General features: G+C 43.4%; 1 protein-coding gene across 1 annotated transcript in view; it reads right to left on the reverse strand.

Annotated features, from left to right (window-relative positions):
• The window catches only part of arid1ab (AT-rich interactive domain 1Ab), a 44377-nt gene that overhangs the window by 17179 nt on the left and 1617 nt on the right, over positions 1 to 25581 (reverse strand). The window contains exons 2-4 of the mRNA XM_077547856.1: positions 7610 to 7867; positions 5200 to 5820; positions 4650 to 4766 (exon numbers count right to left, since the gene is read on the reverse strand). Coding sequence (XP_077403982.1) covers positions 4650 to 4766; positions 5200 to 5820; positions 7610 to 7867 — 996 coding nt within the window. The remainder of the gene's footprint in view (positions 1 to 4649; positions 4767 to 5199; positions 5821 to 7609; positions 7868 to 25581) is intronic.

Here is a 25581-nt window from a genome sequence, read left to right on the forward strand (position 1 = left end):
GTACATTAATTAAAAATCACACATTAGAGGAGGGGATAGAATGAGAGGAGAGGACGAGTAGGGGAGGGAGGGAGCGAATGAGCGAGAGGCGCCCGGGAATCTGAATAATACAAGTCGACACAGGAAGCGAGGGCCCCAGAATAGCAACAGGAAACCGGCCCCGCACTCTGAATAAGCCAGCGTCCCAGCCTCGCAAAACAAGGCTGTGCTGCACAGCGTTATGAAAGCTGATTTACTGAAGGAGGGAGCCAACGAGAAAGAGGAGGAGGAGGAGGAGAAGTGGGGGGGGGAGGCGGAGGCAGGCAAGGCAAGGAGAAAACAAGAATTTAGAGAGCGGGACGAGAGGCATAAACACAAAGCTGAAAAGAAGGGAGAGAAATGAAGCAAAAAATACTAAAGTGCAATATTGGAAGAAGAAGAAAAAGAAAGCAGGGAGGGGGTTGGGCTGGCTCGGAGAGAGAGCGAGAGAGCGAAAGAGGGAGGGGGGGGGGAGTGGGCCGGCCTTGTCAGGCTGATTGCTCCAGAGCTATGTCGCAAAAACAAGCTTAGCTGCCGCAGGAGCGCCGAGCTGGGCTGGGCTGAGCAGGGAACGGGAGGCTTTGTGGGAGGGGAGAGCAGGCCTTGATCAGGGCCAGACTGGAAGATCCACAATCAGCAGTCTTGCCTTATTAAAGATGATTTGGTGAGAGGGGCTGCTTTTTTTTTCCTCATGCGGGTGGTCCCAGAGCTTTGATAATACACTGGATGTGAGTGAAATCTTTGCTCAAGGGTGGAGGGGAATTCTGGCACAGTGAAAGACGAGGAGAGTGCAGGCAAAACTAACAAGTCGAGATAAGAAATTTGGAAAAAGAAACAAGCGGGTTAGGATACAGTTACGATGGTTCATAACGGTTAGCGCTACATGAAAAAAAGTTCCTCACAAGTCAAAAAATCACCATTTTTTTGTTTTTTTTAAAGGACCCAATTTACATATCAGGCCAGGAGCTGGCAATAGCAAGGACCAATGCACCTGAATTAAACAGTCTTAAATGGTGTTTGTCAGCGTGTATGACAATGACAAATTGGGTAATTAATGGTAACTGGACACAGAGTACGAGGGCAACTGTACACCGACAATCACGGTTCAGTACGCACCCAAATTTAACGGGTCACAGTTTGGTACCCATTCTGTACAGTAAAGGAATACGATGTAAAACTGCTAATCTTGTTTAAATGGTAAAATATTTTATGACATTTCATATTAAAATAAAATAAAAATAAAAAAAACACTAAACTAAATTATGCAATTAAACAAAATGCATAAAAAAAATTAAACTTAATATAAAATATATTTTTAAACTAAAGTACAACACCAAAAATGTATCTTCATTTCAAATGCACGGCCAAAAGGAGATTGTTTCTCACGAGCCAGAAGCTGAGCTGCATTACATTTGCTGACCCTACCCTAATATGTTCATTGTGGAAACTCTGTACACATCTGTACACATCTGTACCGTTCACAATAGATGTACCATCATTGAACAGTACAGCCGTTAATACAGCTGCTACGCTGCAGTGCCTTGGTCCACCATTAATGTTTTTAATTGACGCACTTACATTTTCCGTTTTTAACATTTAGAGGAAAACTGAAATATGATAATTTCTAATTAAAAAAAAGAAGTTTTTTTTAAAAAACTTCCACCTTGAGTGTGATTTTCCAGTATTCGCGGCTTTGAGGTTTCAAAAAACGCTGCTGGCAATTTTTCTATCCTCAGCCGTATCCTTGGCCCGCCACTGACGCATGCTAGGCTCTTATTTTGGTGAAAGGCGAGAGAACCCAATACACGAGTGCGGTGGGGGGAGATGATGGGAGGCAAAGTAAAACAAACTCAAAGTGTGTGACCAACATGTGACCTTACTCTCCAAAGTCTCAAGCACATTCAGACACATCAAAAAGACGAGTCGCACAGTCAGTGGGCGGTCCTTGGCGGGATTACACCAACAGTGGAGAAAGGTCGTACAAAAGACCTGTGAGAGGACAACGGGGAGATTAAATAGAGGGGGGGGGGGGGGATGCGGGGGTCCCGCTCTCGTTCGTAGGTCGACATGGAGAGGAAGTGTCACTTCCAGGGGGAATCAAAGTTGTAGCTGTAGAGATTTCCAAGACTTTTAAAGTCCTGGAAACGGGAGCTATGACGCTGATCCTAAATGTCATTCAAACCCACTAGATCTCATCTGTCGTAAGAAAATAAATAAACTTTGGCTTTCATTTGTAGAGCAGGACCAAGTCAAGTAAACTTCATTTAAAAATTCGGTTGGCTGTGACTGCAGTTCGGCAGTTAATGCTCAACAGTCAACCGCGTGTGTCATGGAGCCGGCGGCAGAAAACAAACCAGAAACGGGTTCAACTTGCTCAGCTGGTTGGTTGTCTGCTGCAGCCTGATTTGCTTTTCTTTTGCCGTACTACACGCATGCACACAATCTCCCAACTTCTGCCCCACAGCTGCCTCGCTCCCTGCACTTTGCAGGTGTGCATACCCACACCTGAACAGTCAGGCACCTGGCTCACATTGACATGGCATTGACAAAGCCAAATGACAGTCTCTGAGACACTGTGGGGATTCGATTTTTTTTCTAATCCAGATGTAATTAGAGTACAGATTATGGATGTACATAATTGATTCATCATTAAGAACACAGTCGATTGTGTGGAACTGTTTAATCACGTCTTGAAAATTGAGTGCATGACTTGGTGCCGTTGATTCCCTCTGTTAGTTTGCCGACTTAAAGGCACCAACGTGACGTCAACTGTTGGAAGTTGAGCTACGTCAAGACGCCGATCAATAAAACTCTTGACACCCAACCACGAGTTCAGAACAGTGAGAGAGGACGGAATAAAATAATCCAATCCAAAAAAATCCCAAAACAGCACAGACGTGATAAGATTAATAATCCAAAGCATTTTTGTACTTCTATGATGATCTTAGTGGCAGCACGGTGGTGCATTGGTTCGCACGTCTGCCCAACAGGAGTCTTAATAATTGTACGTAGGTGTGAGGGTGTTTTGTTTTTGTGCCCAGCGATTGACTAGGCAATCAGTCCTGGATGGACCCGGAACAGCTCGGCGAAACTCCGGATCACCGACTCATATGGAGGACATGCGCTATGGAAAATGAGGGATGAAAACCTCATAATATGATAGTCATAATCAAAATGATCATGTGAACAGTAAACTATAAACAATAGGATAAAAGCAGGATGCATCTGGCTATCTTTCTACTGTGCTGTCCCAACAGTTCTGTTCCAAACATTAACTCTTTGACTGCCAAAAACGTTAAATAATGTTTAGTAAAATTCTATGGAGGAGTGCCAAAGACGTTAAAAGACGTTTTTTTTTCCAAAACAGAGGTGAAACTAACCATTTTCTATTGTTGATTACTGAAAAACGGAATAAGGTAGAAACAAACTTTTTTTTCTGATGAAAGATGAGAGTCCAATCTTTCATTTGGTAGTATGTGTGTGTTCCATAGTCCAAACACATAATTTTCTGTGGACCCTGAAAGATCAGTCAAAAATGCTTAAAATCGGCTGGCACCCACGGCATCCCTTTTCTGAAAACGTCTGGCAGTCAAAGAGTTAAAGGCACACCTGATGATCTCAACACTTGGATTTTGACACAGGCTGTCAGGCTCTTTGAATGTGGTCTAATCTGTATACAGAGTCATGTGCTCCAACACGCCGAGGCAAGCAGATTAATGTCTCGCAGCCAATCAACGAGCGCAGATAGGGAATCCCCAATAAGACTGCCGGAGGGAGGGGGGGAAGAAAGGGGGGGGAAAAAGAGAAAAAGTAAAAATAGCCCAAGCGTGGCCGGTTCAGCCAATGGTTAGAGCCCGCAGAGATGTATAAATAAATAAAGGAGAGAGAAAATAAACAGGAGGGTAACACATCCTGAGGGCATCCCTTATTGGCGTAGACAGCCTTCCTTATCATTCCTCCTTCGCTCCCGGCAGCTCCCACGCCGACGGATCGCTCGCACCATTTGAAGTCATTTACTCACTCACCCCTCCATCCCGCATCTTCTCCCCCCCCCCCAACCCCCATCTCGTCCGTTCGTCGCCTCGCTGACGTTTTCTCTCTCACTTTCATTGTCTCTCATTAATGATCTCATTACTCACTCGCCTTTCCCCAGGCCCGGGAACGAGGTTAGCTGCAGAGAGTGGCCTATAAACACAGCCGACGCGATTAATAAAAAAAAACAAAACTATAACGTGGCGCTTTGTCAAGTGTGGCGCTGCGCCAACACTTAATGTGTCCGCCGACAATGAAGAGTCTTGTCACTCAAATGAGATCTTACGTAGTACCTGGACTGATAGTAATGAGACGCTAATGTGTCACATGGGGATCTACACCGACAAAAATGTACAAAGAAGTTGATCTCTTGTAAGACTCAAGTTTGGCTTCAATTTCTGAAGTCCATTTTACCTTGAGATCTGCTCTGTTGTCAGTCAACATTATTTAGTAAGTTATGATCCTCAGACCGCCGGCAAACGCTTTCATTGTAAATAGTGAAGATTGTTGACCTTAAATCGTTTTCAGAGCAGCAATCATTTTTTTTTGGGGGGGGGGGTGAAAAATATCACTCTTCATACATCACAGAAAGGACTCACCGGCAAACTGGATGGCCGGCCTTGCATGCTGTCTTCTTGACTGCTTTTGTTGGAAGGCATGGGCTGGTTGGAAGGAGGCGCGCTGGACTGGGAGCTAAAGGAATCTTGGGACAGTTCCTGGTCCATGAACACAAAAAATTCACATCAGGCAAGTATTTCTTAAAATATTTACATGTGTAGATATCCAACAGTTTTTTCCAAGAAAGTCCGAATTTAGGAGTGGAAATACAAAATATGCCTGTGAGTGATGTTGCGTAATGTATACTGTCTTTCTATGTGCCGCTGCTGTTTGAAGGTTTACAATTCTTCCATCCGTTCTCTGACCCGCTTATCAGTTGTAGTCAATTTAAATGCGTTTAAAGTTTCAGGGTGGGGTTATACATAACAATTTTTGTTTTTGTTTTTTAAATGGCCTCTATAATCATGGATTTTCACTAATAACAGGTGGGTCTGGAATATATCCCCCTCCATAGATAAATAATTCAAGAATCTGTCGTAACAGATGGGTGTGTGAACGGGAGTGGTGCTATCGACGCAGCCGTGCCGATACCTGCGGAGGTGGTGGGAACCTCTGATATGGCGACTGCTGCTGCTGTAGTGGTGGCTGCTGCTGCGGCAGTGGTGGTGTCTGAGAGTATGGTGATGCTTGACTTTGTTGGCCATGACTTGGAGGTTGTTGGGATTGAGGAGGTTGACTTCCTGGTTGCTGCTGCGGTGGTTGTTGTTGTTGTGTTGGCGGTTGCGGCGGGGCGGCTTGCTGCTGCTGCTGCTGCGGTGGCGTTTGCTGCTGCGGTGTCGGCTGGCCTGGTGCAGAAGCTTGAGGGTAGACAGGCTGGCCTTGAGAGCCTTGCTGGTTCTGAGGACCAGGACCTTGCTGCTGCTGCTGCTGCTGTTGGCTCGGCTGCTGCTGGGGCGATACGTAGGGCGACTGGCCGGCCGGAGGGCCGTGGGGACCTTGGGATTGGGAGTAAGGGGGCCCGGGTTGCCCGTGTTGGCCAGGCGGTTGTGAAGGGTGCCCCTGCTGGGGGAAGGGAGCTCCAGAGCTACTCTGGGGTTGGCTGGGGTAAGGTGCCTGCTGCTGGCCCGGGTGAGGAGGGCCACCGTGTTGACCGTAGTACCCCTGACCCTGCTGCCCATAGCCTCCTGGCCCCTGTTGTCCATAGGCTGTCATCTATAGTGGGAGGAAGGTGAAACAGTTGCAATTCATCTTCTAGGCAAAACAGTCAAGGTTAAAAAGCTCTTTCACAAAAAGATCCTCATGAAATGTAGAGCCAACCTTTTTTTTAATGTTACAAATTAGAGGTTGAACCGATTAGTTGACTACTCTGCATTGACGTTCAAAGTCAACTAATCTCTAATCACGTCTTTTTGGTATCTTAATTGGTCAACTTAGACAGGACTTTCGTTTCTGTGCCGGTCTGTCGAAATATGTATTTACGTGAAACCGATCACTGAAAAAATAGCAATTTATATATAAAAAAAAAAAATCTAGTTGTTCAACCGCTACCTTACACACAGGCCATGTCACACCCCTGAGACATATGATGATAAAAGTTTGAGAGGTGGACTTGGTACCCGCCCCATTCCACGTCAATGCCATTTATACAGTAACAGGAAAAAAAGGTAGTAAAATGCCAGTTTTTACAGGCCGTGTAAAAGGGGCTAAAGATTACACGACACAGCAGAATTGTCTGTGCAACCCTTTTTGCAGGTGGAATGTTACGGCAGTATCACTGTATTCACTACCAGACAGGACTTTTCTTAAAGTTAAAATCAAATGCCCCAATAGAAAAAGTAACCACCTTGATTTTGTTCTTCCTGTTGCAAATCAAGGTGAAGAGATTTCTCAACCTGGTTGTTAAAAAAGATGTACTCCTCATTGCTGAGTCAAAAGTACGTGCAAATCTCCAACAAGGCGCTTCAAAATTACAGTGACGAAAAAAAAAAAACTACGTTTTTAACATCATCCGCTTGAAATTCAATACAAAGCTTTCCTTGTGCACAACTTCAATTGAATGTGATGGAGCCAGTGTCAAAAGAAGAGTTGACCTTGTGAGAAACCGCAAATTTAAAAAAAAAAGAAAGAAGAAGACAAGCATGTGATGCTTTGGAGAGGTTCTCAAATGAATGCTAAACAAAGTTGATCAAAACCTGACACACATTAAAACGCCATCAAGTACTGTACATGCCTCGAACACAAAAGGGCATAAAGAGACTTTTTTTTTTTTTTTTTTTATGTCTGGAGGGCACTTGTGGAGTCTACAGTCAGACACCAGGCAGGCGAGTACGACAATCATTACACACAATAGGCATACAAACCACGAAGTGGAATGGAGGGGAAAAAAAAAAAAAAAGGTTTTGACTCTGCAGGATTCATGAATGCATTTCACTGCCTTGCTGGGAGAGTTCATTACAGGTCATGTTCGGCACAAACTTGCTTTCAATTGTATGACAAGAAAGCAAGCCGCACACACAAAAAAAAAAACATGGATTTCCCCAGCTTTTCCTTTGAACATAAAAATAAACCAAAGTGAAATATTGAGGGGCAGCTGTTGGAGCCATTAAGGCTCCTGGTAAAAACTTGCCTCTCTCACTTTTCCTAATGGCTTCTCATGGTGTGTCTTTCTGCTGATGCAGCGAGCAACTCTGCTTTCCAGAGACGCCAAACCTACCGATTTCCTGGAATGCCCATGATGTGTAAATTCTCTCTGATTTCAGAATAACAATGCCGCCGTCTTTATCTGTGTGTTTGTCACCAATTTCTGGCTCCTGGGCATTCCGGGGAAAAAAAATTGGTTTGCATCTCTGTGTTGCAAGAAACATTCTTCACTAAGTATAGAGTATTTCGTAACTTCAGATTTTGCTTTGGATGGAGACAGCGCAGCATCGTCTTGTGGTCATTTCGGCTTTTTAAAGCCAATACCCAGCTACGGAAGAGCAGCCAATCGATAAGTACTGACCTGCTGTCCATACTGCATGCCGCCCATTGAGCCTGGTGTTCGACCTTGCATCCCCATCGGATATCTTTGGGGGCCCGGAGGTCCATAGCCCTGCGCTGGATAGGAGCTTGTTTGCTGGGGTCCAGGTCCTGTGGGAGGTCCTTGCTGCTGCTGCTGCTGCTGTTGCTGCTGCTGCTGTTGTTGTTGCTGGGAATAAGGGTTGGGTCCTCCGTATGGTTGGCCACGCATCTTCCCTAGCTGGTCCATGGGGCTTGCAGGCTAGAGGACACACAGGAAGAAACACAATGAATAAATGAGTTTAAAGGTGCATTGTGCCGGTTAAAAAGGTAACGTTAAAGCCTTTTCGACATCATGTATGCTCCATCAATGCCCAGATGAGTACGAAGAGCTCGGACTGTTTTACTCTGACTGCACCTATCTTCCCTTTATAGTAGAGTGTAAGGACTGCGGACCCTGCACACTCCACAGTTTCTTTGGGGAGGGGCGGAGTTTTTCTCACCTCATTTGAAGTCATGTCTTTAGTTTGTCAAATGTGGCTGTCGCTTTAAGATCGTGCACGTACTCGCACACGCACCATGAACGAACCTAACACAGATGCTGCAGTTACGCTTTGGGCCAGAGGTGGCAGTCACGAGTAAAAAAGGGACAAACCGCACAAAGATCCTTTAAACATGAGAAGATTTTAAAAAATTTTTTTTTAAAGGTTTCAACGTCTTGACTTGTCAAAACAGAAGCACAGTAGACTAGTGGTTAGTAAGTCTGAATACTCTAAATTGTCCATAGGTTGGAATGTGAGAGTGAATGGTTGTCTATGGTGTATGTATGTCCCCTGTGATTGGCTGGCGACCAGTCCAGGGTGTGTCCTGCCGCTCACCCATAGTCCGGGATAAGCTCCCGTTTACCCATGACACTAATAAGGACAAGGGCTCTATGGGAAATGGATGGATGGACTTGTCAAGACATTTCGACGCAATTGAAAAAGCATTTGCAAATATCCTCTCAAGGCGCAGAGGGAGGACAAAAAGTGGATTTACTCTCCAACTAGAAAAGGAAAAAATTGGCCACGAATGAATGAACGGGGCCTACTATAACTGCCAGGAGCCTTTTCCTGCCCAGGCTCATTGTGCCAGTGGGTGGATTCTGTTACAGGCGAAAAACGTCGGGGAGGAGTCGCGTAGAGTTATGCGTGAGGAAGCGCGAGTGTCTGTGGTGGCTGGACGTGGGCCCGCCCGCTCAGCTGGAGACACGTCAGGATGGTGTCTGGACCCTGGAAGATCCACATGGTCCAAAGCCTCTCCGGGAAGGAAGGAGGGAGGGGTTGTAGTGTAATGTAGAAGTAGTGCCGGCTGTCAGCAGCTGGGCCCAAGGTCATAAAAACAGATGATGTCGAGGGAATCCCTCCACGTGACGCAAACGTAAATAATTAAAACCTGGAATTCCGCCGAGATCTCCTGAAAGTAGCCATTTTCTTGATTTGTGGTCAGAAAGTCACAACAGGGACGCCGCCTCCGTGACCGAACCAGAAACGTACGAGCCACAATGGCGGCTTTGAAGAAGCAACACCTCCTGCCCCGCTGACCCCGGGCAGCAGACACAAAGCTTTCATTGCTTCCCACGGTTATTAATCTGTGTGTGTGTTTTTCCTCTCTCCCTCCCAAAACCTCTTTTCCTTGGTTAAGGGAGACAACCACCAGGGCTATTTATAGCCCGTCAGACAGAAAGGGCAGTCTGCCGAAAATGTAACAGGTCCCAGCTGCACTGCTGTTTGAACCTGGGCCAGGCCTTGCGCTTCCTGGTCTTTAATAAAGCAGCAGGCTTTGGCATTCTATGAATGACAGTGCTGCAGCCGGAGGGGGGGGGGGGGGGGGGGGGGGGGTCTGGAGGGGGATCGCCACGGTAGGAGGCGGTCCGAATGAATGCGTGCGCTGGAAGGTGCGTAGGCGTGGAAAAAAAATCAACAGGCCGCCAGAGTGGTCAAGCAACATTATCCAAGATAACCAATTCCACTTCGGGTTTTCTGGCTCGCCTCCCCCCCAGGCCACGCTCCCCTGAGCTCCTCCAGGTTCAGGAGCGTGGATATGTGTTGCGTGGAGGGGATGAGGGGGGTGTTACTACTCTCCTTTGGGTCATTACCAACTGCACCGTGGGGGGATGAGGTAACAAGCCTCGGTAGACACACTCCTGTGACCTCTAATGCACTTTTAACCCCGGTCTGCAAGGAAGTACACATACCCCCCCCCCCCCACCACCACTACCCTGATGTGACATGAGGCCTTGACGGACAACACATTGGGCTGAAGATGGCAGGTGGTGACTGATGCACTACGGTGAGATGGAATGGAATGGGATGGCCACTTCCTTTTAAGAAGCTTGACAGCTCAGCACAACGCGAGAGCTGGAAAGTACAGCTCAACTATAATCAGCGTTTCCAGCTTCCCAAGCCAAATGGAGAGTCATTGCTAACACCGAACCGCCACTCAACTCTCTCTTATGACTCGGTGAACGGCTACTCCAAACCTGCATGCGTGTGCTTGTGTGGACACAATTCCACAATATTCCACTGCACACCCCAGCAGCCCAGTGTTAGAAAACACCAATTGCAAGCAGTCTGGAAAGAAAACTGAGGCGACAAATTTGATGCTTATTCAAATCAGCATTGTTCGGCCTTGGGCGGACGTACGCGCACCTCTTAGTTTCATCTATATAAGGCTGTCAGAATTGCTTGACTGACTGTTCATGGGGCACTGAAATCCTACGGGCGCCATTCATCGTAATATATAAAGACAAGTTCTTCTCCCTAGTTTACACATTGAATCATTTTCAGGCCGGTAGATTACAGCGACCAGTTCACTACTCGGGCCGTCATTGATCTGTTTATTAGCAATTCTTTTTCTTCTTGTTCATGTTACTTAAGTCATTGACACAGCATTAAAATACGCTTGCAAGATCACAGAGAGCTTGAACTAAGGCTGTCATTTATTTGCACTTCACGCACATGAATCAATGTGTGCTTTTTTTTTGTTTGTGTGTGAAGGGCATCACCCATGACAGAAGCGATATTTATCTCTTGCTTAGCGACTTTTACATAATGATGTTTCAGGTAATTACGGATGAAACGGGCTGACATTCTAAACAGTGCAGACGCTCCCCTACTTACGAACATTCGAGTTGCGAACAACGGTACATACGAACATTTCTGCGCGTACAGTATGTCGAAAAATGTTCGGAAAGAAATGCTGTAAGTTAGATTTTGTATTGCGCGTAGTGCTTCTTTCCGCCGCTAATGCCGACGATCGGCGCTGTGAGAGCTCATTGGAGGCTGAGCAACGTGGCGAGGAGGAGGAGGAGGAAGAAAACGCCGGTCCCCATGAAGCAGGAAATAACTTTTGAAGCCGATTCTAGCGACGACGAAGAATCTCTCATGATGTAAAATCCTCCTCTTCCTCCTCCTCCATCATCTCCTTAAGCATCGAGTACATCTTCCAAAAGTAAGTTAAACTTCATTTTATTTATCTTATTACGTACATGTACATACTGTGTGTGTCTCTCTCTCTCTAACATACGTAGTACCAGTACAGTACTGTACGTATTCTCTCCATTTTATTAAGTTTTTTTCAGTACAAACCAATGCAGGTTACTTGTACAAGCCTTAAACATACTTATATAAACCTTCAATATACTTATAGAGGCTTTAAACATAAATTATAATACAAAATATAGCACTGAAGCAACTTACGAACAAATTCACCTTACGAACGATCGTCCGGAACGTAACTCGTTCGTAAGGTGGGGAGCGTCTGTATTACAATTTTATATTTTGTGATTGTGGATGCTACCATATTTGGCGTGCAAGTGTAAACAGCTCTGCCTTGTATTCTGAGAAGGGTGTTATAGCAATGGCAGCTAACAAGATAAAATATGCCAAATTCCCAGCTTGCCTGCAAATCATAGCGACTTACCTACAGGTGTAGACCCGTTGCTTCATGGATGCAGCTTCGATTTAGCGTGCGAGCAGCACAGCATAATAATACAGTCAATAAATTTCACTAGTTCATAAGACACATTTTCTCCAATTCATTTTGATTACTGTCATTTGCAATTTCTCATGTGTAAAAAGTGGACTATGTATTTTAAATACAACATGCTGCAATTTGCGATTGCTATGCTATTCTATTGCCATTATAAATATTCTGGTAAATTTGTTTTAAATTAGTTTTGATTTGATTAATGTCCACTTATATATTAAATAATCCTATCCAGTGATATCTCAACAACACAAAGTGGCAGCTCAATAAACACTATGAGAGCGGGCATTTTAGTAATGAACCGATAGAAATCCACCACAGCTCCCCGGCATGAAAACTGGATGGCAACTAAACCTGCAGACAGCATTTTCTATTTGTTGCGCAGTCATCTCATCAAATTCTAGCGGTGACTTCTCCCTCCCTTTTTGTCTCCCATAATCAAATAAATAAATAACGACAATTAGCACATGGCTAATCTGCATAGAGGAAAGCCCGATTACTCTTGGCAGAAGAGGTTGGGCTGATGTACTGTGTCACGACAAGCCTGCTGGTGGATATTGCAACAATTCAAAAGTGTCTGTGTGGTGTGGGGAGGGATTTGTAAAGGGCTACGGAGGGAGGGGGGGGGGGGGCCCTCTGGAGCAGATGGGTCGAAGCGGCAACGGGGAGACGATAAACAACTGCTGCTAATTTAATCCGCCACGGCGCACACACCATTGTTCCACGTTAAAGCCCCTCAGCACGCAAGGCAGCAGCCCAAACACACGCCGCGGAGGGCCGGCCCTCGGAAGGCGGCGCGCATCACATGTCACACAAAAGAGGGGACAGGATATCCTATCCCGAGACCACAGGAGTCAATTTTATGGCTGCGATTGTTGTTTCCAAAGGGCAAAGCACGTGGACGTGTGCGCACGGCGGGCCTGGCGGCTTACATCACACTGATGATGTTATCCACAGTCACGGTGAGAGGAGCACACGCTTCCGCTTGTGGGAAGTGAAGCTTGAGACGTCTTTTCCAGGACACTTTCTCTACCTTGTGAAACTTGAGAACGAGAAATGGCTTATTAACGCAGGGCCATGGCAACACGAGAATCACGCTGACGGCTGATGATGTCACTTGGCCACAATTTACTATCATTATAATAAATAGATGGTGATCATCTTCCCAGAACCAAAGACCCGAACGGATTCCAGGCAAGCACAGAGCCCGGCCAACGTTCAAACCGCCATCTTGAACTTTCGGAGATAAAATGTATTTACTATACAATCCGTGTGTTATTCACAGAGAAACTAAGAATATGAATCCAAAGTTCTATTCAGAGCCGCATACATTTTTTTGAAAGGATTCTCTTAGGGATAGATGAATCACCTCTAAGCTCTTTTTAGACAATTCCAAACACACAACAGTCCTCCAAAACCTTCTCGTTACAGAGATCCAAATGCCCCTACAGTTCCGTGGAAATCAGTGTAATTCTGCGTGATCCAAACAGCTATACCAGTGCTAACAGGGTCTGAAATCAGATATCTTTGACTTGAACATACTTTAAACAGACAAATGACCTACAGTGACCATAGCAACCAAATCTAAATGACTTCTGATGATGTCAATCAACCAGAATTTACTAGCCTTTTACCTTGAAAAAATAGATAATGATCAGTACCATCTTCCCAGAACCAAAGACTGGAATTGATTCCGGTGGATAACCAGCCACGCGGTCAGAATTTTGTCATCATAATTTAGGTGTGTTAATCATAGAGAAATGAAGTAAGTAACCTGTCCAAAAATATTCCTCTCTAAACTTGAATCTATACATTAATACACACCCACACCAAAATGTAACAGTCCTATAGAAAGATAAATTACCTCTTGACAGTAGTAAAAAAAAGAAAAGGAAAAAAAAGGGCTCAAATCATCAGATATCTTGGACCAAACAGTGCCAAAACCAAATACATTTATTCTTATGACAATTATCAAAAGTGAAGTATGTTGTTCAATTTTGACTGTTATTATTGATACGATTATGTGTCACGATCCATATGAAGTATTATTTAAGAAAACTACACACCCTACAACAAACACAGAACAGCGAGCAAAAACCAGAAAATCCATCAATGCAACCAATAACATTTTGACACTCGATTACTTGGGGTTAGAAACAACTTTTCAGGCGAAGGTGAACGGTTAGTGGCGCGCAAAGCTTTGCTCAGAACAGGCCCATAAATGACAGTTAGCGTAAACAGGAGACCGCGAAAAAACAAGCAAAGAGGCCATGTTTTCAATTAAGTAATCAGTCTGGCATCCCAAAGCATCAACCTCGGGAGCTCCCATTGACCGCACAGTGACTCGGATGAGAAACGAAGGAGGGACCCGGCCGGGGGTGGGCAGAGGCGGGTCGCAGCCTTGCGCACCGAGCAAAGGCATCTTCTTGGGCTAGATGTACGGCCAGCTGTTCCCAGGAATTTTTAAGAGATGTTCAGGATGGAAGGAGCGCGGTAACTTGCAACCTATGAATTATGAAAACAAATCTGTAAAGTTTTCAGAACAATGAAGATAAAAATCTGTGATTGTGTTTGAATTGTGCAAGTACAACATATTATACCTTTAAAATTAATTAAATTTAAAATTTAGCCGGGGGTCTGGGGGCCGCTGGCACCCAGCTAGGTCCAGGGCAGCGCCCTGGTGGGGGGACAAGGGGGGCAAAGCCCCCCGGAGCTCACGGGTTTTCTGTGTTTTTAAGTACTTTCAATGCACTCACATGACAAAGAAATAAGACAAAACAACAGCATAAATTTTCAATGTATATTGAACTATCCCATATAAAATGGCAGTTTTAGTCAACTCAAAATCAGTCACATTCAAAAACATTGGACTGCCTTTGCTTTTAAAAACTATCACTGAGAATATCATCATATCTAACTAATGTGATTACTAAGTTAACACATAAATAATGTTGAGGGGTTCAAATTTCATGAACAAATAATTGTATCATGACCAAATGAAAAGTAACTCATATTAGAGCATACCACAAATGTCTTTGTTATAGCAGAAGATGTTATCTGTCGGAGTCATGTGCATACACAATGAACTACTAAAAAAAATAAAAAAAAATTTTGATTTGATTTTTTTTTTCGGATAAAAAAAGCGGAATTCCACGAATTAGCGGAAAAATCACATCCCTGTATTAAAGATGTCACCTGTAATTATCACTTTTCATTGGCAATACGGCCTACACACACACACACACACACACAACTACAGGGCCAGTTTGAAATCAGTTGCTAACCAAAACAGCAGCACCAAAGCATCTCAGGTGTATAAAAGTGTGGCATCTTAACACTTGTTGCAGATGATGAGTTCGCCCGGGCCTGCAGTGTTAAAAGGTGCAATGTGGTTCCCTCTTAAGTTAACAAATGCGTTTCCGGTTCCAGTTACCAAGTAGATACAAAATATCCTATCCGCTTCAGTTAACATTTTAAGGCAGCTAAATATGGTTCCCAAGTGAGTTGCCAGTCGCTATCAGTCCTTACATATAATCACTAAAAAGCCAGAGAATTGCAGTGGTGAATGCAATGTTCAAGTAGTAATCAACCCAAACTAAAGAGGAAAAACAGCGACATATCAATAAAGCTTTCACAGTTCCAATATTAACAGATGGTCGACTGAAATCTGGTAGGTCAAAGTCATTTTTGAAGGTAAGAGAGAGAGAGAGAGCAGCCTGTCAAGATTTCATGCCAAAGCTATGTAGTTTTGAATTTGTAAGATGTGTGCCATTCTCTCAAGGAAATGTGAATATCGAGCAAAAAACACTTTTTGGCAAAGAATTCTATATTTTAGCTGAGATTGCTTATGGATTTTTCATTGCATCCTGAACCATCTTGTTGGCAGCTGTGATTTAAATCTTTTGTTGGTTTACCTGCCCACAGCTTGGTTTGAACAGAACCACTTATTGATCACAGTTTGAACACTACCAATTGGCATTTTCAAATCTTCACCTTTCTCTTTATATCCTTTTCCTGATTTATAAAGTTTAAGCACCTTTTCTCACAGGTCCTTTAACATTGCTTGCTTTTCGCCGAGGCCCAGTAACCAGCAAAGTCAGTGCTGCCACGGATTAAATGAACAGGGGTCCCAAGAGATAAGAAACTCATTGAATATTTATACACTACAGGTAATTACAATCAGATTAACGCACGTATGGCCATTAACTCTTTGACTGCCAAAAACGTTATATAACGTTTAGTAAAATCCTATGGAGGAGTGCCAAAGACTTTAAAAGACTTTTTTTTAAAACAGAGGTGAAACTAACCATTTTCTATTGTTGATTACTGAAAAACGGAATAAGGTAGAAACAAACTTTTTTTTTCTGATGAAAGATGAGAGTTCAATCTTTCATTTGGTAGTATGTGTGTTTCCATAGTCCAAACACATAATTTTCTGTGGACCTTGAAAGATCAGTCAAAAATGCTTAAATCGGCTGGCACCCACGGCATCCCTTTTCTGAAAACGTCTGGCAGTCAAAGAGTTAATAGCCTTTTAAAAGTTTATTATGTCCACATGTGTGTTTATTATCAGGCCCAATAATCAAGTGTAAGTACATTTTTGATCAGGGCCACACAATTTCACTATCCCTACATAAAATGTTTTCTACATCCTTAGTTACATTTTCCACAAAAATGCCAATATTACAAAAAGTCTGCCACATTCTGCGAACTTAAGATCAAAACGGATGCTTTCTCTGAGGCTTCCTAGGCAGGGTGCGAGGCAAAGAGAGGAGTTCCAGAGGTCAAGAGGGAGTGAAAGTAGCACCTGTGGGTAGCGAGCATGTTGCGGTGATAAATGTTGGTTGGCAAAACTTCACGTTTGCCGGTTTAGCGTTTAGTACGCTTAGAGGAAAGTGATTTATCGCTTGAAAACAAAAGGCAGACGAAAAGCAAACCATCCAATATGTATGCTTTGTTTCACAAATTTAAAAAAAAGTTGGCTACTTTTTCAGGTGACAGTCAAATTGACAGGAGTGAGCAAAACTGGCTGGTACAACTATGTGAAAAAAAAAAAGAAGTAGGAAACATGACGAGTCAAGGGTCTTAACTCTTTGACTGCCAAAAACGTTAAATAACGTTTAGTAAAATCCTATGGAGGAGTGCCAAAGACGTTAAAAGACGTTTGTTTCAAAACAGAGGTGAAACTAACCATTTTCTATTGTGGATTACTGAAAAATGGAATAAGGTAGAAACAAACTTTTTTTCTGATGAAAGACGAGAGTCCAATCTTTTTTTGGTAGTATGTGTGTTTCCATAGTCCAAACACATAATTTTCTATGGACCTTGAAAGATCAGTCAAAATGCTTAAAATCGGCTGGCACCCACGGCATCCCTTTTCTGAAAACGTCTGGCAGTCAAAGAGTTAATGATATGACAGTTAGGGATGCTGGTTGAAAATGGCGAGATCGTCACCTAGCCTAGCTTTCAAGTTGTGGGCGGTTAAACAGTGTATGGGTGGTGTTATGAAAAAAATGACAAAGTTATGTCATTTTTTTTTGGGGGGGGGGGGGGGGCGTTAGCTGACAAAAGATTTACATGGTTGTGTAATTTCACACTTGATGGGTGGGCAGGCACTTCAGAGACAGCTATTTATAAAAAATAAAATAAAAAAAAAAGTCAAGTTTCCCCTCTAAACCAAACCATTGATATCAGCGTGTCACTCGCCACTCATCCATAAATACTCTAAATTCTTGATGGGGGAAGAAAGCAAAAAGCTGGGTCAATGCCTACCTCGTGGTTGGAAATCTCAACTCTTGACACACTGCACTGCACACACAAACTGCATGCTGACCTTGTATGAAATGTGGGTTGCGCTGACCTGCTAACGTGCGCTTCTATAGTTATACTCGCAACGCCACTTTGTCTCTTAAGAATTAAAATATGAGTCAAATGCATCATGCACGTACATAATCTTAAGTGCCATGCCGATGACTTTCAATGACGTCGTACTCACTCGTCCTTTTAATGTGTTTTTATCTCCTCGTGAGGATTCCTTTTTCATGTTTGCCGTTGCTGCGTTTTTAAACAGTGCTTCTTGATGTCAGACTCTGCAACTTGACTATTAACCGGCCACCACTGTTATACCACATCCAAGCTACTGAAGCAAAACAATCTATTTTAATAAAAAAATACCATCTCGTAAATAGTGGCCACCGCGTTTATTTACCCGAGTGCAAATGGAGGCGGCATCTATCAGTGGGCAGGCCTTTATTTGTCCACATTTCTGCAGCAGCGTAGCACAAAGTTAGCGGTGTATTGCAATTTATGGCACGTGAAAGTGTCATTTAAAATAAAATGAAATGGCCCGTGAGCCGCTTTCATGCTACATTCCCGCCAAAGTGGCTCAACACAGCCGTTGCGGGTTTGTCCATTCAGATAATCAGATGCATGCTGACCTCAAAGGGGTCGTGGGATGGGAGAATGAGGTGGGAAAAAAAAACACAGAAAATCATGGCAAGAATTAAGTTAAGTGTGGCATGACCACGTTAGAGTCATCGCATCACTAGTTGTTAAAGACGAAAAATCTTCTTTAATATTGCACATGGAACTCCTTTACAACAGGTGGTAAGTCTCAGTACTTAAAAAATAAAATGATTACAGTGCATCGAACGGAAGGGCTACGGTTTTGGTTAGCAACTACGATCAAATGGGAACTATTTAATATTCTTGAATTGAATTACGTCAGAGTAATAATTCAGGGTACATTGTTTATTTGAAGAAATACAGTAAATATTCCTTATTCATTTACGCGCAAGCTCGAGCCAATAAGTGTACAATTCTAGCCGGAAGCGTCGTTCCTTTCCTTCTAGTATCAACAGCGGGTTCCATTTTTAAAGGTTAACCACTTCAAATCCGGAACGCCTTCATACCATACGTCAAAAAGTCGATGAAGTCTCTCCTCGAGCACGGGGCTCCGAGAAGGATATTATTATGCTAATCTGGAGCCTTTAAGAAGGCAAATGTCAAAGAGAATGAAGGATCTACACCCCCCCCACCACCCCATGATTTTGCCAATGCGATGAGACCTGCTTCGGCATTTGTCTCGACAAGAACGCTCCGGGAACTGGCGAAACGCCCGGCCAACAAGGCGACAATCATGCATGTGCGCGAGTTTGAAAGTACAAAAAAGGGGTTGTGTTTGTGGATTAGCATAGCGGTTAGCTAGCTAGCTTCAGCTACAGGAACACGGGAAGCTGGACTTTGCCACCACAACGCTACGTCTAACTGACAACAATTGTGTGATTAAAAACAAAAATATTCTTCATACAAGTTGTGCGATAGTGAACCTCGTTACATATCGTGCTTACATCTCACCCGTCTCCACACTCGGCTATGGGACACAAGATATGACCTGATGGCTTATTAAAGTTGTTGTTCACGAGTGAGGGTAGGTTAGAGCGGGAGATCGACAGGCGGATCGGTGCAGCGTCTGCAGTGATGCGGACGCTGTATCGGTCCGTTGTGGTGAAGAAGGAGCTGAGCCGAAAGGCAAAGCTCTCGATTTACCGGTCGATCTACGTTCCTACCCTCACCTACGGTCACGAGCTGTGGGTCGTGACCGAAAGAACAAGATCCCGGATACAAGCGGCCGGAATGAGTTTCCTCCGCAGGGTAGCCGGGCTCTCCCTTAGCGATAGGGTGAGAAGCTCGGTCATCCGAGAGGGACTCAGCGTTGAGTCGCTGCTCCTCCATGTTGAGAGGAACCAGTTGAGGTGGCTCGGGCATCTGGTTCGGATGCCTCCTGGACGCCTCCCTGGGGAGGTGTTCCGGGCATGTCCGACCGGCAGGAGGCCCCGGGGACGACCCAGGACACGCTGGAGAGACTATGTCTCTCGGCTGTCCTGGGAACGCCTTGGGGTCCCGTCGGATGAGCTGGCTGAAGTGGCTGGGTAGAGGGAAGTCTGGGCTTCCCTGCTAAAGCTGCTGCCCCCGCGACCCGACCCCGGATAAGCGGAAGAAGACGGGCGGACGGACGGCTTATTAAAGAAATGCACATACAACATTCTCACTAATTACAAAATAGGTCGTCACGTCCATGGAGAAAAAAGTTAGAGGATTGCTGTTCTGTGGTGAAAAAAAATCTCAATAGCATCATCAATTCATTAACTTTGGCTCGACTTTCATCACATTATAGTCAACGACATAAAATCACACTTTCAGTCAAATACGTCACGTGTACCTGGATCATTTCCCATGGCATAGTCGATCACGGCTTAGGAATGACCGTGTAAAGGATAAATTAAGTTTAAGTGAGTTCTAAAGCGCATGGGTGGGGCAAAACTATTTTCAAGAAGGCGCTATTTATTTTCATTATGGCCTCTCTATGTCGCGGATTTTCTCCTATTGCTATTATTATGTTGGACTAAAACAGCAGCAACGATATCCCGTTTCCTACCTAGTTGGCATTGTGTCTTGAAGGCGACATCGTCTCGAGGGTGACAGCGGGACAGAAACGAGGAGCCCGTCACTTAGGGAAGATGAACGGCTGGTGACGCGAGGAGCAAGAGCGGGTCAGGGAGCTTCCCGGGGCGGCAACAGCAGCAGACGTACACACTCGCATACACACGCTTACACACCAGCGCCAAATAAGTGCAGCGTAACACAAACACACACAGCTGTCAGGGGGCAGACGAAGATCATTCACAAAACAACCCCCCCCAGCCCCCCCCCCCCCCCCCGGGTATCGCTGACACCGTTTCTTCCCAGCGTACGCACACGCCATCACATCTCATACACACGCACACACGCACACAGTGCCGGAAGGCAGCATGCTGTCCATGTGGCCTGTGGAGAATCATTACTCAGCAGTGCAGGGCTAAAGAGCGCAAAGTGAACTTCCTCCTTAAACGGAGCGCGTTCCGCTTTCGTGCACAATGAGCCTTTACAGTAGTTGTGACAAGATATAGAAATCAGTTATGGTCTAAATCAAAAGGAGTGAATATGTAGTTTACGATTACAAAAGTGGTGTTGAGTCATTGAATCGTTTGTGGCAAAACGCTGCCTCGGTGAGCGAAACTGAAATCCGCGTCATCCTTCTCAGCAAGTAGCCACCTCCTCGTTATGATTATGAGCAAAGTTGCCGTGGTAATGAACGCTCAACAGTAGAGCAGTGGCTCATTGAGACTGAACCACCCCCTCAAAACAGGCTAATTCCTAACAGAGGGTGTAAAAGACTTGCTTATTTAGCCAAAACACATGTTGTATTATAAATAAATAAATCATGTAACGATCAAACAAATGTTTGTCATTACGTATAAAGAGCATTTGTGGACCAAAAACCCGACGGCCCTGGTAAAACGTGTTGCTGTTTTAAATGCTCCGGCGGTGATAAATATCGTCCACCTTCATTACATGAGCGTTTGATTTGTAAGCTACTTTCCAATTTGCAGCGGGTGGGGGGGTGCTCCCTTTTAGGCGGCGGCGGAGCCGTGTGCGCATCCATTAGCAGCAGTCAAGTCAATAAATAACAGCCTTGCTTTGGTGCGTTTCCATTAGGATTTCAACTTGAGTTTTTGCTGCGGGTTTATTCCAAACTCGGGCGTCACAAAGCCCGAGGGCGTCTCGAATGGCGACGGGAGAACCACCTGACGCGACTGCTGCTCCAAAACAAACCCCGCCGTTGACCCTTAGCACAAGTAATTAGGAGCGCTTGTATTTTAAGACCTTCATTAACACATTTATCTACAGTTGGTCTTGGCACTTGAATGCCAGTATCTAAAATAAAACATTTAAATATTAAGTGTTGATCAGTCTATTAAAAATAAGCTTGCTCTTAATGAATAGATGAATGAATGTATTTGATGAAGTCAGTAAAAGTACAAACAACCACACTTACAATGGCAAACTATGGAGATCTCAAATTGACCATAAAGTGAATGCTGTGGTGTTGATACCACTTGATTTATACTAAACTTCAGAGCAAACAAGCATCTGCAATTGCTCGGATGATGTTTATTGTTCACGCCCGGATTATATTTCCGATTTTTAAGCGACCGTTTTGTTTTTTTTTTTAAATAGTTTTTTTTACAGCATGCAGGCACGACAAAAAAAATTGTTGCCAGGTAGCACTTAGGTCAACTGGAAGAGAAGCAGCGTAATTAAAAAGCAAGAAGAAGAGGCAGAGAAGGCGCCCAACTGAGCTCCATTAATATTTATTGTTTCCACAGAGCAGCTAAACAATTACCAATATCAATGCTAATTTTTTATTAGATTGTCTATGACGTTTCACTGTCACATTATTTGTTAGTATTTAACCAGCTGACTTTCGTTAGACGAAATTACGTGATTTGGTTGAACGGTGGTGTGTATGTGCAAACACAATGGCTTTTTGTCTCGTTTTATGCATCGGTTTTATAAGAAACTTCAAAACGGAGTGACCAAGGGCTTGAAGCAATCATGCTTTGCCTTCTTATTTGGATAACTGTGGGAGCAAGTGTAAAAACAGGCACTATGGAATACTTTAAAAAGTTGCACTTAAATAAGCGTAAGCATATTTTATACACAATTTATCGACATTGGTGAACCCCACACAAAATGTACAACGTTCATAACAGTTGATTAGTATGTCCATCCCTCTTTCCATATTATTCTAGTTAAAAGTTTTATTCTTGCAACTGTGACCTTCATCAATGTCACAGACTTCTTCAAGCACAATTCCCAGTCGTGTCTTGCGCAATTTTAAAATAGCTATTTTCATTTTTTGTCTCTTTTTCTTCTGTTGACAGTGCTTCAACGGCAACTTTTCATGAAGAAAAAGCCCAATTAGCCCTCGTGAAACCTTCAAAAGTCTTTTCTGTTTCCTCAATGTGTAAATTCACTTTAGAGACAACCCGTTTGCCAGCGCAGTTCAAAATTGGTGATGCTAGCATACCGGTTTTCTTCCGCCCACGTCGACGTCAATACTGGACTTCGTCTGTGTGATCGGCCGTGCTCGGGTTAAAGCTTCGGGCCAGCAGAGCGGACACAAATGTACTTTGGTGCCGTGAGAGAAAGCAACACGGGACGAGCAACAACAGTGAATGGCTTCAAAAGTGGTCTGAGATCAACATACAAAGTCAAACACCCTCAACTTCCGCTGTTTGGTTGATAGATTTTTACCCTGATATTCTGTTAAAAAAAACATTTGACCCTTACATTTCTATATTACACAATAACAAAGATGTTTTATTGCCGCATCTAACGGTTTCCATAAATTTACCCTTGGAGACCTATATGGCATGATTAAAAAAAGGTAACGGCACCTGACTGAAAAGTCATGGAGTTTGCGGTGTTCAGGCAACTAGTTTTCATAAGCGGCCATCCATCGGCCACTAATTTTGCCGTGATTAAATTTTTTTAGTCACCAGTGCATGACATTGCAACGACGCAGATGGAACAGCCAAATCAAAACGGACCCAAAAAAAAGTTATAATCATACTTAAGTTAACGATATTTTTTAGTTTCGCTTGTACCTATGGCTAGAAAGCAAAGCGTGGAGAGTCTCTGTAAAAAAAAATAAGTGTAACATGTCAAGAAAGATTGCCAAAAACGTCCCATCAAAATGTTATCATAAACTAGTAAGCACGTTGGTCGATCGACTTTCAATCATTACATTTTGTATTTTCATATATTTACCCTTGTAGGACTGTTATGGCCTGATTAAACACATAATTACAACCAATGTGAATCTATGGTTTTGCTTGACATAAATAAATAGGAATGTAAAAGTTTGCACGCTTCCATTCGCTAGCCTTTATTAATTGCAAAGTTTATGGAAATATACAATTTTATTCAAAAGTGTAATAGTATACTATACATATTTAATGTCGGTGTAGTGGAATCTGTTGGAAGAGCACTCATCGACATTGATTTGTTTGCCTCTTCTCATAGATTTGTGTACCAAGTGACAGAAAAACGACTCCGGGTAAATAAAAAAAATAATAAAAAAAAACGTCACTAAATATGATATGGCGTGATTCGCTTTAGCATTTAATTCCAAAATATTGCAACCAGTCAGCGGGATCCTTTCTTGGCATGGAAAGCGCTGTCGATAAGAGATGTCAGTGTGCTTGCGGGCCAAATGTAAAACCTTTTTTAAAAAGTTAAACGAGAAAAAGTACAGTTCTTTCTACACACAGTCCTTAGTGATTGAACAGTTTGAATTAATCCTAAATACATAGCATTTTAAACTGGACATGAAGAAAATAAATGAAAACAGTCCTTCATTTGGTGATGGATGTCTCAAGGCCATAACAATTCAAATCGTTTTTTTGTCAAAACACTGCCTTTTAGGAAACATGTACAAAGACGATGTTGTCCTGTAATAATACATCTCCTGTCTGTGCAAATGACATAACCACAAAGTAAACAAACACCAAATGTGACCGGTATTACTCGAGGGAGGCGCAAGGGTGAGTGCTTTCGCATGGTAATGCGCAGGGAAAGTAAATGAGGCTATTGTAAACCTTCGGGAGGGAGGGGAGAAAAAAAAAATGCAGTGACACTTGGCTGACACCTTTGCTGTTTGTAAACAACTAAAGCCACGGTGACGCACCGGTGCAAGAAGTTGTGATGCCATGGGAAGACACCTGACATACAATCAATGACATTGGTAAAAATGTGCACTATAGAAACCAGAATTTTTTTTTATTGTTTCATGTTTAAGCCTACACTCCTCCCACACTGCAATCAAATTGGAACTTTTTTTTAAAGCAAATTGTAAACCTACAAAAAAGGGGGTGAAAACAATAAAATATTCTATATAGAATTGGTCGCGATATGTGAACTAAATTAGTTTAGTGCTAAATGTAACTATGCTTGATATATCCTATAAAGGCACCTTGTTCCATCCAAATAAATAAATAAAGTAAAAAGTAAAGTGAACCTGGATTATTAGAGTATACAAATCCATAATTAAACAAATCCCGAGGGGCGCTTTTAAATCTTCTTTTTTTTTTAATCCCAAACCAAAAACAATGCCTGTCATTTTGTTGGACCGCAATGTTATGTACAATATAATGATAATTTACAGATTATTTAATCATACCATGGCGTGTAAACAAATCCAATCAAATCATCCTAATTATCATCACTATCAAATGTGTACAGTTTCATAGCTAGCCACCTCTTATCTGTTTATACATGTTTCCCCTAACCAGCATTAAGGGAAAATGCCGAATAGTATATTTTGTGGTGGAGTGTTTGGACAATTCAGCAAACCTCTAAACATAAAATTACACACAGGCACGTTTTTAAAGTTGCACACTTTTACACAATTCACCATAAAAAAGCCATAAAAGGGGAGGAAAAGCAGCACTATTTTGTTTGGTGGAGGAGTATATAACTGGGTGACGCGGTGGGGGGGGGGGTGTTGAGGCTGCAGCCCTTTTTTTCCATTAGATTCAATTATAAATGGCCGAGAGCGGAGGGACGGCCAGCCAATCAGATCTCGGCTCGCATGTCAACCTAAGACCAACTGTCTTGTGGCTCTGACAGCACGATTTTTACCTCCATAATTCAAATCCCAAAGCAAAAGGCAATCTGCGCTGAGCCCGAGTGCTGGCGACCGGGCTGACAACACGGAAGCGGGGAAACAAGGGGTGTAAAAAAAATACCAACACTCATTAAAAAAAAAAAAAAGACATGATCACACGTTTTGATCAGAGTGCATGCTGAACTGATGGTCATTTTCACAACACATACTTTACCATGCAGCAACTAAATTGCTTGTAGCACGTAGCTTCTTGCTTAATGAATATGCAAATACGTTTTTTCCAAATATGAGGCTGTCATTTCCGTCTAGTTTAAACGATGACACGTTTCGTAAATAAAATCAAACAACATACTTTAGCATGTTTTAAATACGGAAAAACGAGCCTCGGCTATTCGCTGTTGAATCTCCAAATGGAGGTTCGAAGAAGAGAAGGG

This window comes from Vanacampus margaritifer, chromosome 17, assembly GCF_051991255.1.
Source record: "Vanacampus margaritifer isolate UIUO_Vmar chromosome 17, RoL_Vmar_1.0, whole genome shotgun sequence".
NCBI lineage: Eukaryota > Metazoa > Chordata > Actinopteri > Syngnathiformes > Syngnathidae > Vanacampus > Vanacampus margaritifer.